This window comes from Apium graveolens, chromosome 9 (genome assembly GCF_009905375.1).
Source record: "Apium graveolens cultivar Ventura chromosome 9, ASM990537v1, whole genome shotgun sequence".
NCBI classification, from domain to species: domain Eukaryota; kingdom Viridiplantae; phylum Streptophyta; class Magnoliopsida; order Apiales; family Apiaceae; genus Apium; species Apium graveolens.
The window spans coordinates 276,211,771-276,236,892 of record NC_133655.1 but is presented as its reverse complement, the minus strand read 5'-3'; the positions used below and the strand labels follow the sequence as shown (position 1 = coordinate 276,236,892).

Sequence of the window (25,122 nt, the reverse complement as noted above, 5' to 3'; positions counted from 1 at the left end):
ATGTCGAAGTTTTATGCAGCGTCTAAACAATGTTCAATTGTTATTTGTCAAACGGTCTGCAAATATGGTTGCCCATTAGCTTGTTAGGGAATCGTATTTTTATCCACGTCATAGTTTTGATAGGTCGTCTATTCCTATCAATATTCAAGCTTGTATTGAGATGGATTTAAGTTAATAAAATCTCCGGCCTTTCATAAAAAAAATGAGATATCCACATAATATTGGTGAAGAACTCTTAAATCTTAAATAATCATGCAGAAAAATCTACGCCAATAAAATTTTTAGAACTCGTAAATCACATTTATTAACGCGTGCCATGGAGACTTTTGTCAATACCATACTTAACTCGCACACTAGCAAGTTGCAAGTGCTTCTTACATAAACACACTTCATGCCATTCCAGTACTACAATCAACATTATGTCTTCTACAGGAATTCTCCCTGTCGATTTACTCGAAGAGATCTTCACCAGGCTTCCCGTAAAGACCCTGATCTCTCTCACCATCATCTGCAAATCTTGGCTTGCATTGATCTCCTCACAATCTTTTTCCAAAACCCATCTCTCTTGGTATGATCTCAATCCCAATACTCATTTACTTCTCCTCCACAGGCCTTGTCGCGAAACAATCGCCATTGCTAAGCTCAATTCTTGGGAGATTCCAAGAATTGTTATAAATCCAATTCCAATACCTGATACCCCTTCAGTTGAGGCCTTATCGATTTCGATGAGTCCGAGTTGTTGTGCAAGAAATGCGCAAGCCCAGCAAGAATCAAAGAGTTCTTTGTTGAGATTAGTTGGCTCAATTAATGGGTTGGTTTGTTTTTCTAGGCCTACTCTTAGGCCTACTAATGTTGTGATTTGGAACCCTGCTACTCGGAGGTTTCTAGATGTTGTGGTGTCTCATTTGAATCTTGGAAACCCTTTGAGGATTTATGTTGCTTTTGGGTATGATTGTGTTGGTGATGATTATAAGGTTGTTTGTATTTATCGATTTCGGGTCAAGAATTGTCCGGAAATGCTGTTTAGGTTTCGTGTTTATTCGTGTAAGGATAATTCTTGGAAGGAATTGGAACCGGGGTTTGAGTTTAATTTGGGGTTTTTAAAGGGGTGTGTAAGTGTAAAGGGGAATCCTTTTTGGATTGGGATTTATAAGGAGGGAGAAGTTTGGTTGACTGTTGATGTTCGAACGGAGGTGATACGGGTGTTTTCGGGTCCCAGGTGTGTAAAGAATGTGGCTAGCGCGACCTCGATTGTTGCTTTAGATGATAATGTTGGTCAGATTGTGTATTCACCTGGCACGGTACCTAGTGATAAGATTTATGTTTTTGCTTTGGAAGAAAATTCTGGTACTTGGAATTTGGTGTACGCGATAGAGTCAATAGGGCTACAGATGCCTGTACATGTGGAATGCTATAAGGATGGGAAGTTTATTACAAGGGACAGGAACGGAAAGCTGTTCACCTATGACTTAGCAAGTGAAGAAATTAAGGATCTTGGTGTCGGAGAAGGCATGGAGGCTCATTACATGGCCATTAATTACATTGAAAGTCTTGTTGCCGTCGAGGGTATGGAGAGAGTTAGAGAAGAAGCTGCACAAGCCCAAGAAGCGGGACAAGCGGGACAGGAGACTAGACTTGCTGCAAACAATAGGTATTCTAACTTCTCACATTCTCTGCTGCATTTGTTAAAATGAGAAACACGACACAATTTTTTTGTAACTTAATCTAAAAGCTATTGGAATGAAAGTGAAAGGGGTAAACAGTGGAGCTGTCTTATGGTTCAATTGTTTTCTTTATTCTCTACAATGTGTGTGTTGGTATATCTATTTGTTGATCTGAAGTTTGTATTAGTACTTTTTTTTTTCTATTTTGTAACAAGAATGTGCAATGCATACGTAATGTGTATAAGAAGAATGTAATGTCCTTGCCATATGATGTTAATGATTCATTATTCTCTCTCGAAGGGATGCTTTGGATGATATGGTGTTAAAAAGGATAGAGTAAATCTTTTAGAGATTTATCAGCAGCATGGTTGGTGGCAAACTGTTGAGGGCAAGTATGTTAGTACTCTCTGCAGTTCAATTGGTTCTTATTGATCACTTGTCTATGTGATAGTTTGAGGGGAGTAGGGGCGTTTTGATAGACTTTGAGTCAAGTTTGTGTTAAACATCAAGGTCCAATCTTTTTGTGTGTGAAAAACAAGTGACGATAGCTATTAGATATATATTTTTGCTCCTATATCTGATATTTATGTACTTCAGTGTTACGGACAATGACGGACAAAGTTTTTAGCAAAGTGTGCTTCATCTTGCCCCCCTCCCTCTCTTTTCCTTCTTGCTAGCCAACTCTACCTGCATCTTTCTATAAAAGCTGATGCTGTATCCTGTCCTTGCAGGTTGTTGCGTTTCAATCAAAGTGAAGAATACAAGGACAGGGAGATTAAATAGGACTGGTGTCATGTTACAACAGTTCGATTGTATAATCTTGAAACCTTTTCTGTCATGTTTGTATAGCAGCCTCTTTTCCGTATTGGAAACCTCAGCCATGTCTGCTGTATTTATATTTCTTTTCTTTTTAACATACAAACAATGTTGTCTGATACAGTAGGAGCTTAAGTTATTTTTACTTAGTTTGGATCTGAAACTTAATTTTGTATAATGCTGGAATGTGGTGCCTTTTCTTTTCTGGTTTGTACTTGGTATATGAATCAACACCAGTTCTCCGCCGGATTTTATATTTACAGCAGATTTTACTTGCCAGTGCGTAATTGTGAAGTAGCCTACCACTGTATTGGTAATATTAACTAGATTAGATTTGATTTCCTTTAAACTTTCAAAGGTGATTCGATTGCTGTTTTTTACTTTTTTGTCCGGAATATTTCATGAATGTTACTTCTACACGCATATGCTCAGTTTTACATGGTTTCTTGGCTTGCCATGTGAACTGAAGTTATAGGTTACTTTGAACACTTTCAGTCAGAACTCTGATTCCTGGAGTAACATAGAAGTACTCTTTGTTATGTCTGGAAGAGGGAGATAATATTATCATATAGAAATGGAACAGAGGTTGTAAGGAATCTATGTTTAGTTATCCACTTGTAAACAAGTTGAATAAAGGGATGGTCACAAAGGATTAGAGGCCATCGACCCACTGGTAAAGAGATAAGTTGTCTGGGAAACTTTTTTCTTTAACAAATTTTTACCATGAGGCAGGGTCTGTATATGTAGCTGTAACTTGTTTTGCTAAATCACAGACCCACTGTTAATAAGGTGTTGCAATCCCCGTAATTTATAAAGAGCAATGCTACGTACTCCAAAACGGATCTTAAAATTTTTCTCTAATAGTAACTGATTTTTTCTTGTGAACTCATTTGTATAAATAAGGGTCTCATCTCATTTTATAAAATCATAATTAACCAAATTTCCCTTGTTTTTATAAAACAATAACCATTAGTATAAACATTTATTATAAATTGTGTAAAATACTAGGATAAAGTAATAGTGAAAGAGATAGAAAAATTGTGGCAAGATTGTTGTTATGTTGTTCTCCTTGGGAAACTTCTGTACACTTTTTCCAATGCAATAAAATTGAAGTGTTTTCCCATTTTCTTGGAGAAGAACAACATAATCTAAATCCCCAGTTTCATCACAACCTTGGTTGAGAAATACCCATCACAAGTTTATCTTTTTTTACCCACAAGATTTGTTCAAGAATTTCTTGTAGGTAAGCAATTTGCATTTACCATAAAGTTGCAATCTTTGTTGATAAAATCTATGCTGAATTAAAGATTTTTATTGGGTTTTTTTAACTTTTGATTTTTGGTGTTGTTTTGTAATTATTGGCTTTTTCTTTTGGATACTTTGTTGGGTTCTTGATGATTTTGTTTTCTGTTTGAATGATGAACTGCTTGTACCTTTTCTCTAAATTTTGATAGTTTAGTAATTTACTAGATTATAAGGCTTAATTGTGCACTGAGAGTTGAGAATGGTTGTGCATAGAATTTATGTAAAGATTTTTCGTAGGTTTTTTCTTTTGGTGGTTTATCTTTTGTGTTGGTTTGTAAGTCCTAAAGTCTCAGTTGGAGTCTAAATTGTAAACAGTCATCAGTTTGCTTTATGAAAGAGTTTCAGTGTTATCAAGACATGCAGATTAGTGATAAATGATGAGGAAATGCAAGATTTATGTGCTTAGTCCCTGACGGAATTGATTTTGGTATATACTAGATTTCTCTGTTCGTATAGGCACATAATTGTATTATAAAACCGATAGAGAAGAGAAGTTCGTGTTAGCAAACATTAGTAAAACCATCCAAACTCTCTCTCGCTAATTTAATGTGAATATGTTTTCCTCAGCACAAGAGGAACAACTTTACTGTCTTATAAAAGCGTAATCAACATCAAAGAGTCTGGTCATTATTTCTAATTCACCCTTAAGATACTAAACTTGCACTGTAATACAACCATCTGCTTTATAAAAAGCAGATCTGTCTCTTTGGACGGTTTTCTTCTTTATTCTATATAAAACTAGGATCAGGGTCCATTTGATTTGGGTAATCTGGTGTTTTTGGACAAGTGGATATTGACTATTGTAAAGAAAAGTATTAGGATTTTCGAAGTTGGAAACATGGGAAAACATATGGTAGCACAATATATGACAACCTTTAGATGATATTTACTATCTAGAATCTGGGGAGCTCATAATGAAGTCCGTTACAGACTGATACCGCTGACAACACCTAAAGGGTTTATGGTTGGTCTGCTCTTCATCATGTAGTCTCCACTTTGAAGATCTTTTGGCAAATTAGGGTACCCAACACCTGTTTCAAGTGTACAAGTACTGCTCAGACAACTCGTAGGTCTCGCAGTGCTGACACGACCATTCGGAATATCTGCACAAACCATAGTTGTCAAATTGTAAATGTATAAACTGAATTGTAATTAACTCCATTATGTTTAATCTGTTGTATTGTAGATATATCACATGCATCACTCATATATATATTTAATTATTTATGTTTATATGTAAAGAAGAATACCGATATTGAGAAATTATACACTTGATAAATATAAACAGATACTGTACATGTTACATATGTGATAATACAATACTGCTATACTAAGAGTGTTACCGAAGTGCATATGTAACCTATATGTTCTGTTATGAATTATAATTAATAATATGATCATCTAGTAATCTAAAACTACTATACTTGACCATGATTGTCCTCAAGGTCCACAATATGTGTAATAATATATTCAATTGATGTACTGTTTTCTGGCTTGCTGCAATGTTTATATTGTTGCATCTTTATATTTCCTTGAAAAAAAAATCCAAACATAAATTAAAGTCTGCTTTAAGTTCAACTTTTATCAATGTGGAATGTTCAATGGCATTGCAGCTATGCAGAGTCAACTAGTGTGCAGGGGGTGTAGGACAATGCTCCTATATCCACAAGGAGCAGCAAATGTTTGTTGTGCAGTGTGCAATGTAGTTACTACAGTACCTCCTCCAGGTATTCCCTATGATATCTATTTATAATATCAATTACCAGAAGTTTTTTTCGGGTTGGATTCGAAACATAGGTTTTTATCTCTTCGTATTGAAAAAATGGAGAAAACCTGACTTGACATGGGAATACATGTTAGGACTTAGGAGCATGTTTTCTGTTCTGAATTGTTATAGTTTAATGTAAAACCATGAAGACTGCCACTATGTGTACTTGATAAATATTAACTACTGTGGAAGACACATCAGTAACGTAACACTGTTAACCGAAGAATGCCTGAATGGCAAAAGCGTCCTCCCATTTCAGTAGAGATGAAGGATTCAAATCACTTATTATATGGGTGTGTAGGTCTAACTTATTGGAAAATACTAACAGTGTAACACAAATACAAGTACAGGGATAGTAAAGATGATTATCTGTACAAGTGGTTATCTAGGGCAGTTGTGAAGTCGAGCTCTGATCATCTCCGAGGTGTCTTCATTTCAATTATTTCTTCTCTTTTGTTTTAGCTAGCTTCTGACCCTTTCTGCCGATGTGCATGCAATATATGTAAAAATATTATTCATTTTCTACAACAGATTGAATTTCAGTTTCGCTTATTCATCACAGCTTTATAATTGTAAAACCTGCAGGAATGGAAATGTCCCAACTAATATGTGGAGGTTGCCGTACATTGCTGATGTATACTCGTGGAGCTACAAGTGTGCGATGCTCATGCTGTCACACAGTGAGCCTTGTGCCAGGTAAAAAGTTTAAATGCTTTCCTTTGTTTCATTTACTTCATTGCTTATCATTTAAGAATCATGACTCTTACACCAATATTACTTCTGCTGCTGGATTTATGTGAGCTCGCTTAATAGTAGTGCGTGTGGAAGGAGGGGAGTTATATCTTATCTATTTAATTTAAAGAAAAAAAACAAATTCTTCTCCGGAGTTACTCTATTGGCTGGCCCTGGAATTCTAGAACTCTGTTCCTACATTGACTTTTATGTTCTGCTCATACCAGATATACGTTTGTGTATTATATACTCGTTTATTTATATTTATTGTACCAACAAATCGCTTCGGTTTAATATGTGTTGTCAAATTGTTAACAAACAGCACCAAACCACCAGGTTGCTCACATCAACTGCGGCAATTGCAATACAACACTTATGTATCCTTATGGATCTCAATCTGTCAGATGTGCCATTTGTCAATACGTAACTAACATAAATGTAAGTACAGTATCAGTCGTAGTTACCAGCATGTTAGAGTAGCTTTTCTCCCTTGTTGCTTATATGACTGTTTTACAGTTGTTCTCCCTTCTTTTTGGTTATTAAGTGGTGCTTTCTGTTTTGTATGAGTTAGAAAGAACCTCTGATGCTTATAAGTTGCAAACAGAAGTCTGTAGCAGAAGAGGTCTTACTCTAGCAGGGTTGCCCTCACTTTAGGAAGTTTACTGTTTTATCACCTTACAGCACATTGTTGCATACTTTATGTGGCTGATGATGACAGTTCTAAATTCTAATGCTAAGTTCGATTTCATGAACATGATATGCGATGATGACATTTCTTTTATATAGACACAGGAGGGGCTAACCCTGATTCTGTTTTTTTAATGGTCTAATTTTTAACTAGCAGTCTGTGCCTAACTATGATCGTTCATGCATATAGGAGATTAATAAACAAATGGTAGTTAGCAATGATAAATTTCACAATTTGGACGTAAAAACTATAACTTCTATAAGGTTAATTGTAGCTTCTAAGATGTATGAAATTTTCTGTACCTTTCAACCCGGTAGGCTATATTATCTATTAGACTGATTATTTAAACATACACGCTTTTTCTGAGCTATTATATCACGATTAGATTTAAATAACCTGTCATGTGTTCAGAATTCCTTTGTCATTAAAATTTTATGTTACTCTCAGATGCGTAATACAAGTATCCCTGTTCCTGCAAGCAGACCTGATGGGACGCCTTCATCTGGAACGACAACTGCAACTTCAACTGTGAGACCAGTCTGTCTTGTTTATCCCACTATTTTAAGAATATTTGTGATTAATCATCTTAAATTGTTTTTAACAGACTCAAACGGTCATTGTCCAGAATCCTGTGTCTGTTGATGAAAGTGGCAAAACGGTTATTTCTTTTTACCTAATTATTAATTCATTTTCAGTTGCTCTTTACTCATTTGCAGTTGCTATCTGTGTGCAAATGACTGACAGAGTTGCACATTTATAGGTGAACAACGTTGTTGTTGGCGTTACAACTTGAGAAAATAGATACAGTTATAACTGAGCTTCAAGGTGCTTGAAATCAAACTTGTCATGCTCATATGCTAATAGGATGGTAGTTTATCCTTCCATTTTCAGGAAGGGGAAATTTTCTTTTGGATGTAAAATGATGTAAAACTACTTAGGAACAATCGAGGAATGGTGATGGCTAGTAATTGATTGTGATTATCTTGAGTTGTAAATTGCAATTATGGCAATTCCATATAAAATATATGGAAGTGCAGAGAAAGAGGGGCTAATGTGCACCTATATCTGCTTAATAAATTTCAGTTAATTCATTGTTGTAGATTGTTGTCTAATGTATGATCTGTAACTCTGTTAGTATACTGATTTAATTTGATGGGAAGAATAACTTTTTCTTTATAAATTTGAATTTCCATTCTATTTATGTAGCATTTTCTAGTTCTCTTCCACTCTATTTCTGAGACCACCTGTTCAAACTTTTATTTTGAACCAAACCACAAATTATTGATTGATTAAGTGTTCTGTTCGTAACACCTTAATTCAGTTCACTCCTTGTGAGTCTTTCTTAATGAAGCCGTAAACGCTGTAGTGTGTATAAGTGTTAGCACAAAAAAATCACTTCCACACAAGGATCACATAAAGATGAAATTCTCAAAAGTTTACAACAGTAAGTTAATTATAGGTGTCATAAGAAAAGTTCAATACACGCACATGGAAAATAACAGATGATGATGACTCTGGAGTAATTGTATAATTTTGTATTTTGTATAAATAAATGTATTCGAAAAATGTGCTCCAATTGGATATATGATGACAATGTGTAGAATAGTTTATACAGTAGAAATCCTCTTCTGCATGCGTATGTACTTTTGAGGTTTGATAATGATTCAGCACAATAGCATCGAGTGCATTCTATTAGCTATTAAGAACATGTTAATCACATCTATTCACCTTAAGTTTGTTTGGAAGTGTCCTCAAATTGCCGCTCTACATCTAGGAATAATTCGCAAGATATTTTCCAGAGTTCTTTTGCAAGGTTTTTGTCATAAGAAAGTTCAGATGATTTAAGAGTTCTGCCCCTCCCGCCAAAGTAGTAAGATCCGGACACTTCCTGAAATTACAAACAATGGGAGTTTAGATGTGCCAATGTGCCAATCTACCACTCTGTGAGCGATAAAACTTGCTAACTATTAGCTGTTTACTTGTAGATTTACAATAACAAAGGACAAATTAAATAATCAAAGACTTCACTAATGAAAATGTAACTGCCCTTAGGACTGAGAACATAGTACATAGCGCTTGACAATGCTAATGCCATATCAGATTTTTTTCTTAATTGTGTGAATAATCTTTTAGAACTTCATCAACACAAATGATATGTTAATTTGAAAATGACAAATCATGCAAAACAAGTATGCCACAAATTATATTGGACGGGATAAATGTATAAACCTCGACATGTGTGAAACAAATCACTAGTTTGAGACAAAACTCACAGGAGGGGAAAGGGCTGCATCGACAATGGAGGATACCCCAACTTCGGGTGACTGCAACAGACCAAGAACTCTCAAGGCCAAAAATGCGGTCTCTGAGAGACATGACGGAATTTCTCGCATAATGTTTGTTTTCACTACTCCAGGATCTACAGCACTTGAAAAGAAACAAGATATATAAAACAAACAGTGAGATATTTAGAACAACCTCTCATATTTCTGTCTCAGTTGTACCCATTACCTGGTTCCTGGTTTGTATGTGCATAGATTATTTAACAAAGGAAACTGACATATAATTATATTCATTTTTAAAGAAGTGATAACAACTGTAAAAATGGTCAAGTCTTTGCAATAATAACAGCAAAACAAGCACAATTAACATCCTCTAAATATGAACCAAGAATCCGATACATACATGACAGATATCTGATGCGGCTTTCGCATAATATGAAACTGTCGGTGAAGCTCATAAGTGAAGAGTAGTAAGAATACTGCATTAGAATTTGGCATGTGTTAGCGTATAGCTTAATATTGAAAAGATATTTAACTGGTATCTACGTGAAAATGTATCTTACGTTTTGAATACTCGTATATATGAGAATAAGGATAGCATTCCAATTTGGAAAAGGACATCCCAGATACAGTTTCCTTGTCAACACGAACCCCGGATACTGAGAAAAATGGTAGAAAGTTAATACTGTGAATCAGAAAGCTGTCACAATCCTCCAGTGTGTGAATAACTATGACCATGAACTCCAGCACCGAATCAATATGACTGGTAGATCAACAGAAACCTTATCATATTTTACAAGATATCATCATGTGAAAGTCATCCAAGTGGTGTAGTTTAGAACATACAAAATTCATAAAAGGGGCTTATCATCTAAGATGCCAACATATTGTTGGCACTAATACCCGTCCTCTAGGAAATAGATATAGACCGCTTTAGCCATACTAAACAAGAGTTTAGATCATTTTAGATTTTACAAGTAAATAAGTTTGGAGGCACATTTCCATGAAACAACAGCATGACCAGAAAGTATATTCTTCTGGGGAAATGTATTGAAGTCAGGGTAATACAGGCTTGATGAAGTTTTATAACAGTAATATCAGAGACAAAATGCAAAACACATTTCAAAATACATATGTATATAAGTCTTACCATTCCGATGCGTAAATGATGATACATTAACAATCCGAGAAGGGACAGGACTTTTTTCCAGGAGCGGCTGTAGAACCTTCGTTAGAGTGAATGCACCAATATAATTAGTTCCCATCATTCTAAATAACACAAGGATTTTTGTGAGCAAACAATATTAGTTTATAAGGAGACATATTACTGATGTAAGACCTAGCAGCAAAAATAATACATGAAACATTTACGAACAAGAAACAAATATGTAAAACGATAACTAATCAACTAAAGGTTACAACTCTTTATTACAGTATATACTGGGAGAGCTAGTGTTAGATCAGCGGGAAATTCTACCATTGACTTTTCTTAACTAATCGAAGGACATTAATACAAATTTGTAAGTATTTTAAATATTGGTTCTGAAAACGATAATGCTTATGTTCTAAACACAATGAACTAATAAGACTATAAGGGTGAAAGAAATTACTGATCATGGCCCTCAGAAGTGCATCTATATGATGTTGCAAGTATTCCAGCATTATTTATTAAGATCTGTATAGAACAATGAAAATCTGAATCAAGAAGCCACTGCTGAAGGGCGGCTTTGAACTTCAATATTGACCCAAAAGATGATAAGTCTAGATGAAATGCTTTGAGATCCGCGGCTTTATTTTGTGATCTGATCTTAGAAATAACCTGAGATATTAACAAGAAAATAAAGATATAAACAAGTACGGGGTCTCATACGATGAAATGAAGACAGTCATGTGATGTACCTTTGATAACAGGTGAGATGATCTTCCAGCTGCAATAAATTAATTAAAAAAAACCATTAGCATAAAACTAGTCTTGTCTCCAATTTTCTTATGTTTTGTCCAGTCAATACTTTTGAAAGATAATGAAAAGAATTTGAGGTTTCTCTGTATAATAACTGATTATATACAATGCATAAGGAGTTTATATAGTATCTCATTGTTCCATTATTGAGTGAAGAATCTGTTACATATTGATTGGTGTATCACCTCATTCAAGTTATCAACAAATTACTCTGACCTAAAATAGAAAGTTATTCCCTTGTTTGCACTTTTTATTTTGGAATACAACTCAAAATAAGCAACAATCCTTCATTTTCAAAAGTGAAGTGCAATATGAAAATTTCGTAATACATAACAAATTTCTGCTTCATAACAACGTTAAGGTTTGCTAGACGACATTAATGAACCTAAAGATACCTCACATTGCCATAAGATAAGAGATTTTAATTACGCAAGAAATGATTTATGAAAGCAGGTTCACTTCTTTCCAGGAGGGAACGAATTTGCCTGAGGTTTTTTCAAATTTGCAATGAGACGATCTCACGATCACGAAAAGAAATTTGCAACATACCTAGAACAACATAAAATCCATCTCTCGCAAGATCAGCTGCTGCTGCAGCACCCAAACCAGATGTCGCCTGCCAATACCATAATAAAAAATCAAGAACCCACATTAACTAAAACTACAACAATACGTAAAGAAAACATAAACAGAAGTAATGTGTTTATTTACGCCAGTAATAACGCAGACAGGCTTTCTATCAACTGTGCTTTTCATCGTTTCAACCATTGTTGAACAACGACCATATGTTTTGCTCTCTGGACTAAAAAACCTCTGAGCAAGTAAACAAGCATACGCCATAATAAGAGACAGTGTCCAACATACTCCCATTCTCCAAAATTCCACTGACCGCATAAAATGCAAAACCTCTACAAGCTCTTTCACCGCCATCTCGATTCCGAAATGGTTCAAATTTTTTCGGCCTAATACAAAAGATTTTTAACAGTCATTATAACTTACAACATACATTATCAAGTACTAACTAGATACATTGGCTGTATCTACAATTCTAGCACATGCATTCATAAAAATGTAAACCGTAAGACTAGTTGGACTTGTTGTAATAATAATTCATGCAGTTCTAGTTAAAAGTTAGTTGGGACATTTTATCATACATCTTGTGTGCATTGCATAGAAATTTTAATACCTAATATAAACAGCGACTATCTTCAAGTCAATTGACGCGAGGCATTGGTTTATGCAGGTTTTTGGTTCTGGTTTATTGTATCTTTTTTATATATATATATTTAAATGATCCTGATTGAGGTTCTTTTAATTTAGAAGAATCTTTTCCTAAAAAAGTTAAAATGGTTAGCTAATAGTATTATTATTGATTATCTCAAATTTAATATTGGCTCATAAAATTTTGATTATTTAAAATTTAATTTTTATAAAGGTTGTCTATATGTTAAAAACAATATGTTATTTTTATTGATTTAGGTTGTTAGAAATAACATATGTAACAATATGTTATTTTTATTGATTTAGGTTGTTAGAAATAACATGTGTTTTATTTTAATATACTAATAAATTATGGAATTTGGTAAATTGCAATGTTCAGAAAGTTTCTACGAACTGTATAATTATAGTTATGATTTTGTAACATATGAGGTTCTTTTAATTTAGAAGTTACTTTCCCTGTTAAAATGGTTAGCTAATGCCTAATAGTAGTATTATTGATTATCTAAAATTTAGTATTAACTAATATAATTTTGATTATCTAAAATTTATTTTAATAGTTGTCTATATGTTAAAAATAATATATTATTTTTATTATTTTAGTTTATTATAAATATAATGTGTTTTATTTTAATATACTAATAGATTATGAAATTTGGTAAATTGCAACATGTTCAGAAAGGCTCTACGATCACGATCAGTATAATTATAGTTACGATTTCGTAACATTTGAGATGCTCTTATAATTTTGGTATTTTTTTTAGAGAAATGTCTTTTACTTATTACTGGTTTTATACTTTATAAAGATAAATTATTTCTGTATAGACCGATCTATTTATTTAAAATATCATGGTTCTAGAAAATAACTTATAGTTTTAAAAAAAAATTACAAATCCTTCATAATACATAATCATATTGATCAAATTAATATTACATGATTAATATTGGGAATTGATAAATAAACTCCTCATTTTACTATTTAAACTCCAAATTTAAAATTAGGTCATTTTTATTACACATTTGTCCATATTTTTAACAAATGAAATTCATTAAATTTGTATTCATCATGGACAACTATGTCATTTACAAGATATTTGGAGTTTAAATAGTAATTTTGGAGCTTATTTATCAATTCCCTATATATTATATAGCAATATTATATCCTTCTCGATCATTTTCTATCAATTTTTTTGTTAAAACTAATTAAAACTCAACTTTTTCATTAATAACTTATTGGGAATGGTGAAAGTCCAAGTTACCTTTCTATAGTCCTCAATATATACCCATATGCATGTACATGTATTCCCGTGTTTAAAATATGAATTCTTTTCTTAAAAGAAAAATAAGAAATTTTTATATTTCTCTTAAATTTACGCATTACTAGAAAGCGTATACTAACTCACCCGGTCCATCTAGTCCACAATATACGCTTGATAAACATGCACATGATTTGAGATGAGGTATCCCCTCGTACCAAACCTGAGTTGTAATTGTTAGGCACCATAGGAATACCATACAGAAGTTTCAGATTATCAGGCAACTGCATTGCCAAGTTATATGTGTTATTATTGCATCACATGGGTATTTCAATCTTAGATATATATACGCATCTTTGTCAAGCGCACACGGATATACTGGGTCGCTCGTATTCCGAAACGATTTTTTGGGATATTGATATTCAAAATATGGGTATGAAATGATGGACGTCAGAGGTGATGGTGGTTGATGGATAGTTGAACTAGATTGAAGATGATGAAATATTAAAATATTAAAATTTTGAATTATGAAATATTAAATGAATGGTGAGAGATGATGAATATGATATATTTAAATAAGTGGATATGATTAGATCTCATATCTCACGATAGGGGGGGTTTTCACTGAACACCTGTTAGGTAATGAATACAATACAGATGGGGTGAATGTGTTTTAGGATATTTTTAAATTTTTTAAACTGTTTTGGATATAGTGAAGAAAGCAGTTTAACTTGTAGAGATATAGTATTTAAACATAATTAATAAATATGCACATAAACACAGTATCTTCAAAACTCACTTAATTTTATATTAAAATCAAGTATGTTTTGCTACAAATTTCAAGGTTTTTTGTTGATAAAGAACTCGGCTTCTTTCTTGAGAGAGATACAAGAAAATCTTAGATCTGTTTGTTGCTCTAAAAAATAAAGGACCATTGTTTACTTTATAGATTAGTAAATACAGGTTTTACACAACATGCAATAGCATGCACTAAACCATACTTTAAGTTATCTAAAACTTTCCATTTCTGGCTTAGTATATCTTTATAAATCGTGCATGTCTGTGACTTTCCTTTATCAGTTAATCTTGGCCTTTGATCTTGTACTCTTCAAGCTATTTTTGTAGACTTTTCAAATCAGTGATTGATTTATTTGTTGATTGACAATCTTGGATTTTTAACTGGTCTGCATTCCGTACTTGAGGTTTTTATCAAGATCTCCAGTTTGAACTATAGAGAACTGACATCTCGATAAGTATAATGGCTTATCGAGATCTCTTAGTTCTCTATAAGAGTTTTGACTTGTCGAGGTCTATGAGTTCTCTATAAGTGAACTTGGCTTATCGAGATCTCCAAATTTCTGCACGTGGAAATGACTTGTAGATATCTCTGAGATCTCTATAAGCATTTTGACTTGTCGATATCTCTGAGTTCTCTAATGCAGAAATGACTTGTCGATATCTCCAATCTTCATGTCTTCATTTCGCTTGTCGATATGTTAGATATATTTGATAATGTCATGGCTAATATGTTTTATGTTTAGATTTCAGATCTTATTTGAACAGAACAAATCAGTACTTAACTGATCAGTACTTATACTGGACGTCAGAACTTAAGGGATATCAGTACTTATGTTATCAGGAGATAAGCATCAGGAGATAGATATCAGAACTTAAGTGCTGAAGGACGATCAGATAAGGACAGTAGCTGATTGAAGTTAAGAAGATCAAGATAAACATAAGAAGAGATATGCATGAAGAAGGAATTCCGTGAAGAATGGAATACTTGGAATAGAAGATATCTGATTGATATATATTAGGAAGCAGAATTATATTCCATATCAATTAGCGATTATCTTGTAACTGTGTAGTATATAAACACAGACATAGGGTTTACACTATAAGTGTTATCATTATCGAGAATATTATTTACTGTAACCCTAGCAGCTCTCGTGATATTTTGTTCATCACTGAGAGATAACAGTTTCAGATTGTAACAGAGTTTATTGTTTCAATAAAGTTTGTTTTCTGTTACATAAGTTCTTGAAGTTTGATTTGATTGTAATAAACACTGTATTCACCCCCTCTATAGTGAAAGTGTGACCTAACAAGTGGTATCAGAGCCTTCTGTTAACACACATACAGTTAAAGATCCAAACACAATCATGTCTGACACAGAAACTCCAACTAAGTCTACCAAAACTGAGGAATCATCAAAGACATCAACTCAGAGTCGATATGAGACTATCAGAGTTCCCATATTGAGACCATCTGAATATCCCATATGGAAGGTAAGGATGACCATGTTTCTGGAAGCAACAGATCCAGAATACCTTGATAGAATCAAGGAAGGGCCTCACAAACCTACCAAGCTCGCTGTTGTAGTTGCAGGTGAAGCAGCAAAGACCGTACCAAAGGAAAAGAGTGATTACACTGCTGAAGATATAGCATCTATTGCTAAGGATGCCAAGGTACGACACTTATTGCATAGTGCCATTGATAATGTAATGTCAAACAGGGTAATCAACTGCAAGACTGCTAAGGAGATATGGGATGCACTGGAGACAAGGTGTCAAGAAACTGAAACAGTTAAGAAAAATAGGAAGACAATACTCACTCAAGAGTATGAACACTTTGACTCTAGGACTAATGAGTCATTGACTGATGTATATGATAGATTTGTCAAACTCTTGAATGACTTGTCATTGGTTAATAAGGAGTATGATCTTGAAGATACAAACCTTAAATTCCTGTTAGCTCTTCCTGAATGTTGGGATTTGAAGGCAACAACAATAAGAGACAACTACAATCTTGATGAAACAACTCTTGATGAAATCTATGGAATGCTCAAGACTCATGAACTTGAGATGGAACAAAGAAGCAAGAGGAAAGGAGGAAAGTCAAGGACAGTTGCTCTCAAGGCTGAAGAGGAATCCCCCAAACCACCTTCCTCAAAGAAAGACAAGGGTAAAGCTCTTATCATAAAGTCTGATACTGAGTCATCAAGTTCTGAGAGTGATGATGACTCAGATTCTGAAAGCTTGCCTGAAACTGATGCTGATGAGGAGATGATGAAGCTGTGTGCTCTTATGGTGAAAGGAATCACAAAGATTGCATACAGGAAGTTCAGGAAGGGAAAGAAGTTTTCCAGAAAAGGCATAAGTTCTGATAAGAAGAATTTCAGAAGATCTGAAGGAAGAGGAGGAAAGTCTGACAGAGGAGATTACGCTAATGTTAAATGTTATAATTGTGGTGAGAAAGGCCACATATCTCCTGATTGCAAGAAGACCAAGAGTGACAAAGGCAAAGCTCTTGTCACAAAGCAGAAAAGCTGGACAGACACCTCAGACTCTGAAAGTGAGGAGAACTATGCATTGATGGCAAATGCTGATAAATCAAGTTCTGAGAGCAGTTCTGAAGCTGCTGAAACAAAGGTACCTCAGACTACTTATGCTTTTCATACTGATGATATTAATGAGTTGAGAAGATATCTTAAAACCATGTTTGTTAGTTATAGAGATCAAACTTTAACATGTGAAAGATTAACTTCTGAAAATCTTGCTTTTAGGAAAAGAAATGATTTCTTAGAAAAAGAGTTAGTCATGTTCCATCAAACTCAGCAGGATAGAGATGATGCTTTTTATGTTAGGGATGAAGTGCTAAAAATGAATGAATCTCTAAAAACTGAGTTAGAAAAGGAGAGAGAGATTATCAGAACTTGGACTAACTCTGGCAAAACAACTCAAAATTTGCTAAGCAGTGGAAACTGGAAAGAGGGCTTAGGTTATGGAGAAAATAAAAATGAAAAAGGAACTGTAGAAATTAAGCCTGTTGATAAGCAAAAGCCGAAGTTAAAACCTGTTAAGTTTGTAACTGAAAAATCTGAAAATGAGAAATCAGAAGTTAAAAAGGAATTAGCTTCTGACAAACTAAAACAGGAAAAGACAGCTGAAGTTAACATAGGCTTAATGACAAAGAAGCAGCTTAAGCATAAGCTGAAAGATGTTAAGAATGCAAACAAGGTAAAATCACCTAGGAAAAACAGGAATGGAAAGGAAGGTGTGAATAAAAGCAATAACTATAAATCTGTTCCTGATGCTCCTAGGAAAGCGTGTCATAACTGTGGAAGTTCTAACCATCTGGCTTCTTTTTGCAGGAAGAATAAGAATATTAACTCCTTATCTACAAAATCAGGAGTTAAGAGTCAGTCTGTTAGATACAAACCACAAGATCCTTGTTTTCATTGTGGTAGTTTATGGCATTCCATTTATACTTGTAAGGAATATCATAGTTTGTACTATGATTATTATCAAATAAAACCTTCTTTAAAGAAAGTTTCTGTTGTTCCTTCTAGTGTAAGTGCTGATTCAAAGTCTGGTAGTATAAGTTCTGATAAGAAAACTGTTAACATAAAATCTGATGCTAAATCCGCTGCAAATGTTAACAAACCTAAAAAGGCCAAAGGATCCAAGCAAGTCTGGGTCCTTAAAACTAATAATTAGTGGTCTTTTTGATTGCAGGGCAACAGGAAAAATATTTTAGTTCTGGACAGTGGACGTTCAGGACATATGACTGGAAATAAGGCCCTGCTATCAGACTTTGTGGAGAAAGCTGGCCCAAGTGTTTCTTATGGAGATGGCAACATTGGAAAAACTTTGGGATATGGCAATATCAATCTTGGGAATGTCATCATTAAAAATGTAGCTCTGGTCTCAGGACTTAAACACAACTTACTGAGTATAAGTCAAATCTGTGACAGAGGTTATCATGTTGATTTCTTTGCAGAACATTGTGAAATAGTTAGTAAATCTAAAGAAAAAATTGTTCTGAAGGGATTCAGGCGTGGTAACATTTATGAAGCTAAGCTTTCAACAAGTTCTGATGGTTCTGCAATCTGTTTAGTAAGTAGAGCCTCAACTGAAGAAAGCTGGAATTGGCACAAGAAACTCTCTCATTTAAACTTCAACAAGATAAATGAACTAATCAAGAAAGATCTTGTGAGAGGACTGCCAAAATCAGTGTATGTTCCTGATGGTCTTTGTGACTCATGTCAGAAGGCTAAACAAAGAAAATCTTCGTTCAAGAGCAAGACTGAATCATCAATTCTTGAGCCTTATTATCTGCTTCATGTTGATCTATTTGGTCCAGTGAATGTCATGTCTATTGCAAAGAAGAAATATGCGTTGGTCATAGTAGATGAGTTCACCAGATACACATGGGTGTATTTCTTGCACACAAAAAGTGAAACTGCATCTATCCTGATTGATCATGTCAAACATCTGGATAAATTGATCAAAGATTCTGTGAAAATTTTGAGGAGTGATAATGGCACTGAATTCAAGAATCTGATAATGGAAGAGTTCTGCAAAAATCATGGAATAAAGCAGGAATTTTCTGCTCCTGGAACTCCACAGCAAAATGGAGTTGTTGAAAGGAAGAATAGAACTCTCATTGAAGCTGCACGAACAATGCTTGAAGAAGCAAAGCTTCCAACCTATTTCTGGGCTGAAGCTGTGCAGACTGCTTGTTTTACTCAAAATGCAACACTCATTAACAAGCATGGAAAAACACCATATGAGATGGTGAAGAACAAGAAGCCAAATCTCAAATACTTTCATGTATTTGGATGTAAGTGTTTTGTTCTCAAGACTCATCCTGAACAGCTATCCAAGTTTGATCTAAAAGCTGATGAGGGAATCTTTGTTGGATATCCACTTTCTACAAAAGCCTTCAGAGTCTATAATTTGAGAACAAAAGTGGTCATGGAATCTATCAATGTCTCTTTTGATGACAAGAAGATCACTGGACTTGAAGATTGCATTGATCATGATCAGCTGAGATTTGAAAATGAAGATTCATATTCTGATACCTCAAGTCCTGACAGTCTAAGTCCTGATACTGTAAATTCTGATGGATTAAACTCTGATGTTATTGAAACTGTGGTGACTACGTCAAAGGAAGATGCACCAATGCAGGGGGAGCATACTCAAGATATTATCACATCTCAAGAAGCATCAGAACATACATCTGGCTCTTCAAATTCTGATTCGTCAAGTTCTGATAAGCCAAGTACTGAAAATCTAAATACTGAAGGATCCAACTCAGAGAGCATAGTTTCAGGGGGAGCATCAGAAAATGAAACCGAAGACAGCATGAATCATGGGGGAGCATCCAGTTCTAGAGAAAATCTTCCATCTGCAAGGAAGTGGACAAAATCACATACACCTGATTTGATAATTGGAAATCCTGAGGCAGGTGTCAGAACTAGAACAGGTACTTCGAATGAATGTCTTTACAATTCTTTTCTCTCTCAGTCTGAGCCAAAGAAAGTGGAAGAAGCTCTTCAAGATGCTGATTGGGTGCAAGCAATGCAGGAAGAGTTGAATGAATTTGAAAGAAACAAAGTCTGGACCTTAGTGCCAAGACCTAAGAATAGATCGGTTGTTGGTACAAAGTGGGTATTCAGAAACAAAACTGACAGTGATGGCATAATTGTAAGGAACAAGGCAAGGCTGGTTGCAAAAGGATATTCAACAGGAGGGAATTGACTATGATGAAACATTTGCGCCAGTTGCTAGGTTAGAAGCCATAAGGATATTCATGGCTTATGCTGCTCACAAAAAGTTTACTGTCTTTCAAATGGATATGAAAAGTGCTTTTCTCAATGGAGAATTGGAAGAGGAAGTATATGTTGAACAACCTCCAGGCTTTGTAGATTCCAAACATCCAGATTATGTCTACAGGCTTGATAAAGCACTTTATGGACTTAAGCAAGCTCCTAGAGCATGGTATGAGACTTTAGCTCAGTTTCTTCTGGAAAGTGGATTCAACAGAGGAACTATTGACAAAACACTGTTCTATCTCAACCATGGCAAGGACTTACTTTTGATTCAGATTTATGTTGATGATATTATTTTTGGGTCTCCAAATGACAAACTTTGCAAAAAGTTTGCCAAACTAATGCAGTCAAGATATCAGATGAGTATGATGGGAGAACTTAGTTATTTTCTGGGCCTTCAAGTCAAACAGAGTGAAGAATGAACTTTTATTTGTCAATCTAAGTACTCCAGAAACTTGCTGAAGAAATTTGGAATGCAAGACTGTTCAAGTGCATCCACTCCCATGGCCACTGCAACAAAACTGGATAAGGATACTGGTAATTCAGTAGATATTACTGATTACAGAGGTATGATTGGCTCACTTCTCTATCTAACTGCTAGTAGACCAGATATCATGTTTGCTACCTGTCTTTGTGCAAGATTTCAAGCAGATCCAAGAGAACCTCACTTAACAGCTGTAAAAAGAATCTTTAAGTATCTTAAAGGAACAGCTGATCTAGGATTATGGTATCCTAGAGAATCAGATTTTAAATTAATAGGTTACTCAGATGCAGATTTTGCAGGTTGCAAAATTGACAGGAAAAGCACAAGTGGTAGCTGCCAATTTCTTGGAGGCAGGTTGGTTTCTTGGTATAGCAAGAAACAAAAGTCAATTTCCACATCAACTGCAGAAGCAGAGTATATTGCTGCAGGAAGCTGCTGTGCACAGATTCTCTGGATGAAGAATCAGTTACTGGATTATGGGTTAACATATTTCAAAATCCCTATTTACTGTGATAATCAAAGTGCTATTGCTATGACAGGTAATCCAGTTCAACACTCTATGACAAAGCACATCAGCATCAGGTACCATTTCATCAGGGAACATGTGGATGAAGGTACAGTGGAATTGCATTTTGTTCCCACAGATCAACAAGTAGCAGATATCTTCACAAAACCACTGTGTGAAGCTACCTTTTTAAAATTGGTAAATGAACTTGGAATGATTTCAGGTTCTTTCTCTAAATCTGCTTAAACTTGTTCTATGTTATCAGACTTTATGATCAGTATTTACAGAATTAATCTCTTTGTATATTCTGTGCATTAATTGATAAATGTCTTTAAGTACTGACTGTTGTCTGATATATGTTTCTAAACTCTGATAAGTGATATGTCTGTTTCAGTAACTATTCAATCCTATGAGGATAACTGTGCTAGATACTGATCTAGTAATCTTCAATAAACAAATGATTCCATGGAAGAAGTAATTATTTCAGTGGAAATCTTATGACACTAGCAAATTCTGATAACTGAGCTTAGTTAAGTTTACTTTGTATATCTTATTACTAAGTCGCAAATTAGAATAATGCTACTCATCTGTTAAGTTCTGATACTAGTAAAACTGCTGAATGTAATAAGTGCTGATAGACCTCTCTTATTAAAAAAAAAAAAAAAAATCAAAAATTAAAATCAGGTACTCCTTTGAGATCTAGAGTAAAAATGTGAAAGGGACGACCCAAGTGCATTGCTGGTATTAAGTAAATATGCATTAGAAAAGCAAAATATTTTCTTGGTGACTTTTCATACTCTATGATTACTGGAGAAATACTCTGATAATAGCATAAATTCTGATAAGCAGTCGTGACTCACTTACACTGAGAAGCCACTGTAAAAGAGAATTTTAAAGATGCATAAAATTAGCACAAACACAGTTGAGGTGGACTCATGCATGAACTCATTTATCAGTAGGTTTCAGGATAATGACAGCTCTTTAGCAAAATTTTAATTATGACTTATTTCTAAGATGTACTGAAGTAGATCAGACTTTACTCTTTGTCTGTTATTTAGCTTAATGCACACACTAATCACTCCATCTGAATGATGAAAATTTCTGTGGTGGTCTATGTTATTTTAGATAAACAGTCATTGTGTCATTTTTGCACAAATTCTGAGGACAAGTTCTAGTTACACGTTCTGATGATTAAGTTCTGACGTTCATAACTAAGAACTTGTATGAGTATTACTAAGATGAGCATTACTTTTTCGAGTTAAGAAATTATGTTCTGATGACTGTTAAGTTCTGGTATAGGTCTAAGTATTGATTTCTCAGTCTAATCCTTTACTTGGCTTATCTTTGAATGAAATTTAATAACAGTCTCAGTTTGTACTCGCATATGTTGAAGTGGAAGATTAATAGTCACTATGATTAGGATTAATGGTTTTGTACTTGAAGAGTCCACTGTTTCTTGTGTCTTGTGGTCTAGACCATGATTCCTCTTTCCAATGACTGTTATTCTTTTTCAAAGTCTAGGGAGACGAGGTAGAATTAATTCTACCTGTCAGCATTAAATATCTTTGCGTCTCTTGGCATTCTCTTGCCTATATACACAGCCACTTCACATTAGTCTTCTCATCACACTTGTATCACAAATTCAGTCTTGTTTTTCATTTACTATCACAAATGGCTGAATTTGGCTGGTTCCACAATTACGGTGATGAGACTGTGCATGTCTTTTTGAATGGAATTCCAACTCCCTACCCTATCACCAACATCCCTCACAATCTCTGGATTTAATTTCCAGAGGTTATCAAACGTGATCTGGTGGCCATTCGAAGAGACCTTCACCTTCGTCGTATCCGTCAGCAAGAGCGAATCATACGACTCGCCATCTTGTTTGTCGAAGATAGGAAGAGGAAGATGACTTAATCTCGTCTTCTTCCTGTTCTTCTTCATCCTCAGCTTTGTCAGGCTTCTTAGCTAGGACTAAAGCTGTTGACGTTAGGATTAGAAGCTTAGGGAAAATCTTGTATTGATGTAATTTCTATTTCATATATGTATTGACTTGATATATTAATGAAAACTGTTTTTACTTCAAGATTTTGTCTCTAAGTTATTTTATCTTGTGTTGTTAAATCCTGCTTGATATTCTGATGACCATTTAAATTTTGTCTTTATTTAAGTTCTGATTCTTTGTCAGCACTTATTCATCGAAATTATCTCGGTCATTTTTAACATGATTCATTTTCAGAATATTAATGTTGCAGTGAAAAATAATTCAATCAGTGCTAACGGTTTCAATTTTGAATTAAAACTGTGTCTCTTGATAAATGAAATGGTTTTTCCTTGTAACAAGGCAACTGGGTAAGTAATCATTCCTGTTTTCTCGAGCCCAGTAACTATCCGTTATTACTGCATGTCTGACAGGTGTCCAACGGTAACATTTTTTTTTCAGAGTATAAGAACAACAGAGAGAAGATTTCTTTAATCTTTTATTTTCTTTATACTTTATCTCTCTTCTTACTTTTACTCTCTTTCTCATTCTTTCTCACGTTGGTTTTTCATACAGACATTATCTCAAACACCTAACAGGCATACTTGAATTTCAATATTTTTTCACATGACACCAAAGGATTTAATCATTGATGGAGCAAAGTTTGTTCCAAACAACTATGCTGCAATTCTTGATCATGCTGAAGCTCCATCTGAATTGCATTTTGTGCAAGATCTTCTTGCACATAGTGAGGTTGGGTACGCCTTAACTCAGCCTGAATTATTTTCAAGTCAACAAGTTCTGCGGTTCTGGAGGACTGGAGTTTTTGATGATGGTGGTAAACGAGGAACTCCCAGTATTATCTTCCAAGTGGGTGATTCATCCTATGTAGTCACTCCTGGTACAGTACGAAGAGCATTACATCTTCCAGAAGATTGTACCTTCTCTATACCAGAGGAATCAGAACTTCGGGGGTTAATGACTGATTTGGGATATGAAAAGAGTCTGACGAAACTTGGACAGTTGAAACGGGCTAATATCAGAAGAGAATGGAGTTTCTTCTTCGATTGCATCACCAAGGCTTTTGGCAACAAGTGTTCAAATTTTGATGTCATCCCAATTCTGAGTCAGCACATCGGGTATGCTATTATCCATCAAACTCATTTTGATTTTGCAACTGGAATAATTGGTTTTATTGGGGATAGGATGACAGAGGATCGAGATGTTGTTTATTTTGCTAGATTCTGTCAAATTATTTATACGTATTGTACTGCTGAACCCCAGTTAGTCAGCACTCAAACCCCACCTTTTAAGGTTGCAAAAAGGTACTTTAACGACCTGATAAATGCTGACACAAAGAAATCAATGGTGAGACAATTACAGATTCCTCAGTCTGTGAAACAGATTCTGGTAAATGCTGATCCTGCTACTTACAAATCTGTTTACTCAAATGTTCAACCAACTCACCATAACCAAAATCCATCAACCTCAGTACCTACCTCTCATTCTACTCAACCTACCCTCAGAACTTATCTCAAATCCTATCTCTCCACTTCACAGACTGCTCAACCTTCTTCTTCAGCACCTACTGTGAAGCCTACATCCTCTAAGCCAAAGAGAACAAAGACTGTTCCTCAAACACCTCAAAAGAGGAGAAACATTACTTTGAGAGATGAATCAGATTCTGAGGATCAGATTTCCTCTTCAGAACCTGTGGTAAATGAAGCTGAGAAGGCAACTTCTCAGACGGATTCTGCAATTGGGGGTTCTAGGCTTCTTAAGAGGCTTAGACGTATGACGGTTCCTGAAACTCCCAAGGAATCCAAATCAACAAGGAAGTACAAGAA

At 34.7% G+C, this 25,122-nt stretch overlaps 3 protein-coding genes across 5 annotated transcripts; 2 read left to right on the top strand and 1 right to left on the bottom strand.

Moving 5' to 3' along the window:
* The first annotated feature begins 332 nt into the window (after positions 1 to 332).
* Positions 333 to 2,759, top strand: LOC141683375 (F-box protein CPR1-like). Of its 2 annotated transcripts, XR_012560250.1 has the most exons (3): positions 333 to 1,651; positions 1,965 to 2,056; positions 2,396 to 2,759. XR_012560250.1 is itself a non-coding variant. In XM_074488074.1 (2 exons), the coding sequence occupies exons 1-2, from the start codon at positions 420 to 422 to the stop codon at positions 2,445 to 2,447; spliced, it is 1,284 nt and encodes a 427-aa protein (XP_074344175.1). In that variant the 5' UTR covers positions 335 to 419; the 3' UTR covers positions 2,448 to 2,759. The 2 variants fall into 2 exon arrangements, 1 of the variants encoding a protein (XP_074344175.1); XM_074488074.1 differs by lacking the exon at positions 1,965 to 2,056 and having other exon boundaries at positions 335 to 1,651.
* A 727-nt stretch (positions 2,760 to 3,486) lies between these two features.
* Positions 3,487 to 8,072, top strand: LOC141683376 (protein LSD1-like). Its single transcript, XM_074488075.1, has 7 exons — positions 3,487 to 3,723; positions 5,399 to 5,512; positions 6,139 to 6,249; positions 6,608 to 6,723; positions 7,421 to 7,501; positions 7,578 to 7,631; positions 7,734 to 8,072. The coding sequence occupies exons 2-7, from the start codon at positions 5,401 to 5,403 to the stop codon at positions 7,764 to 7,766; spliced, it is 507 nt and encodes a 168-aa protein (XP_074344176.1). The 5' UTR covers positions 3,487 to 3,723; positions 5,399 to 5,400; the 3' UTR covers positions 7,767 to 8,072.
* A 424-nt stretch (positions 8,073 to 8,496) lies between these two features.
* LOC141684459 (uncharacterized) lies at positions 8,497 to 12,578 on the bottom strand. Of its 2 annotated transcripts, none has more exons than XM_074489444.1 (10): positions 12,402 to 12,574; positions 11,927 to 12,177; positions 11,765 to 11,831; positions 11,155 to 11,183; positions 10,866 to 11,074; positions 10,406 to 10,524; positions 9,819 to 9,914; positions 9,659 to 9,734; positions 9,247 to 9,400; positions 8,497 to 8,861 (listed from the first exon to the last, which is right to left on the bottom strand). In XM_074489444.1, exons 2-10 carry the CDS (start codon positions 12,143 to 12,145, stop codon positions 8,703 to 8,705), a joined length of 1,128 nt encoding a protein of 375 aa, XP_074345545.1. In that variant the 5' UTR covers positions 12,146 to 12,177; positions 12,402 to 12,574; the 3' UTR covers positions 8,497 to 8,702. The 2 variants fall into 2 exon arrangements, with proteins under 2 accessions (XP_074345545.1, XP_074345546.1); XM_074489445.1 differs by having other exon boundaries at positions 8,722 to 8,861; positions 9,247 to 9,392; positions 12,402 to 12,578.
* Positions 12,579 to 25,122: the final 12,544 nt, after the last annotated feature.

What these genes read in the sequence shown, in the direction of transcription:
- LOC141684459 (XM_074489444.1), bottom strand. Translation starts at nt 12,145, where the DNA reads ATGGCGGTGAAAGAGCTTGTAGAGGTTTTGCATTTTATGCGGTCAGTG. An exon ending in TGGATTTTATGTTGTTCTAG is followed by an intron (nt 11,184 to 11,764) that starts GTATGTTGCAAA and finishes AATTTATTGCAG; the next exon opens with CTGGAAGATCATCTCACCTG. An exon ending in ACTTCTGAGGGCCATGATCA is followed by an intron (nt 10,525 to 10,865) that starts GTAATTTCTTTC and finishes TGTGTTATTTAG; the next exon opens with AATGATGGGAACTAATTATA.
- LOC141683376 (XM_074488075.1), top strand. Translation starts at nt 5,401, where the DNA reads ATGCAGAGTCAACTAGTGTGCAGGGGGTGTAGGACAATGCTCCTATAT. An exon ending in TACTACAGTACCTCCTCCAG is followed by an intron (nt 5,513 to 6,138) that starts GTATTCCCTATG and finishes TAAAACCTGCAG; the next exon opens with GAATGGAAATGTCCCAACTA. An exon ending in AATACGTAACTAACATAAAT is followed by an intron (nt 6,724 to 7,420) that starts GTAAGTACAGTA and finishes TGTTACTCTCAG; the next exon opens with ATGCGTAATACAAGTATCCC.
- LOC141683375 (XM_074488074.1), top strand. Translation starts at nt 420, where the DNA reads ATGTCTTCTACAGGAATTCTCCCTGTCGATTTACTCGAAGAGATCTTC. An exon ending in AGACTTGCTGCAAACAATAG is followed by an intron (nt 1,652 to 2,395) that starts GTATTCTAACTT and finishes CTGTCCTTGCAG; the next exon opens with GTTGTTGCGTTTCAATCAAA.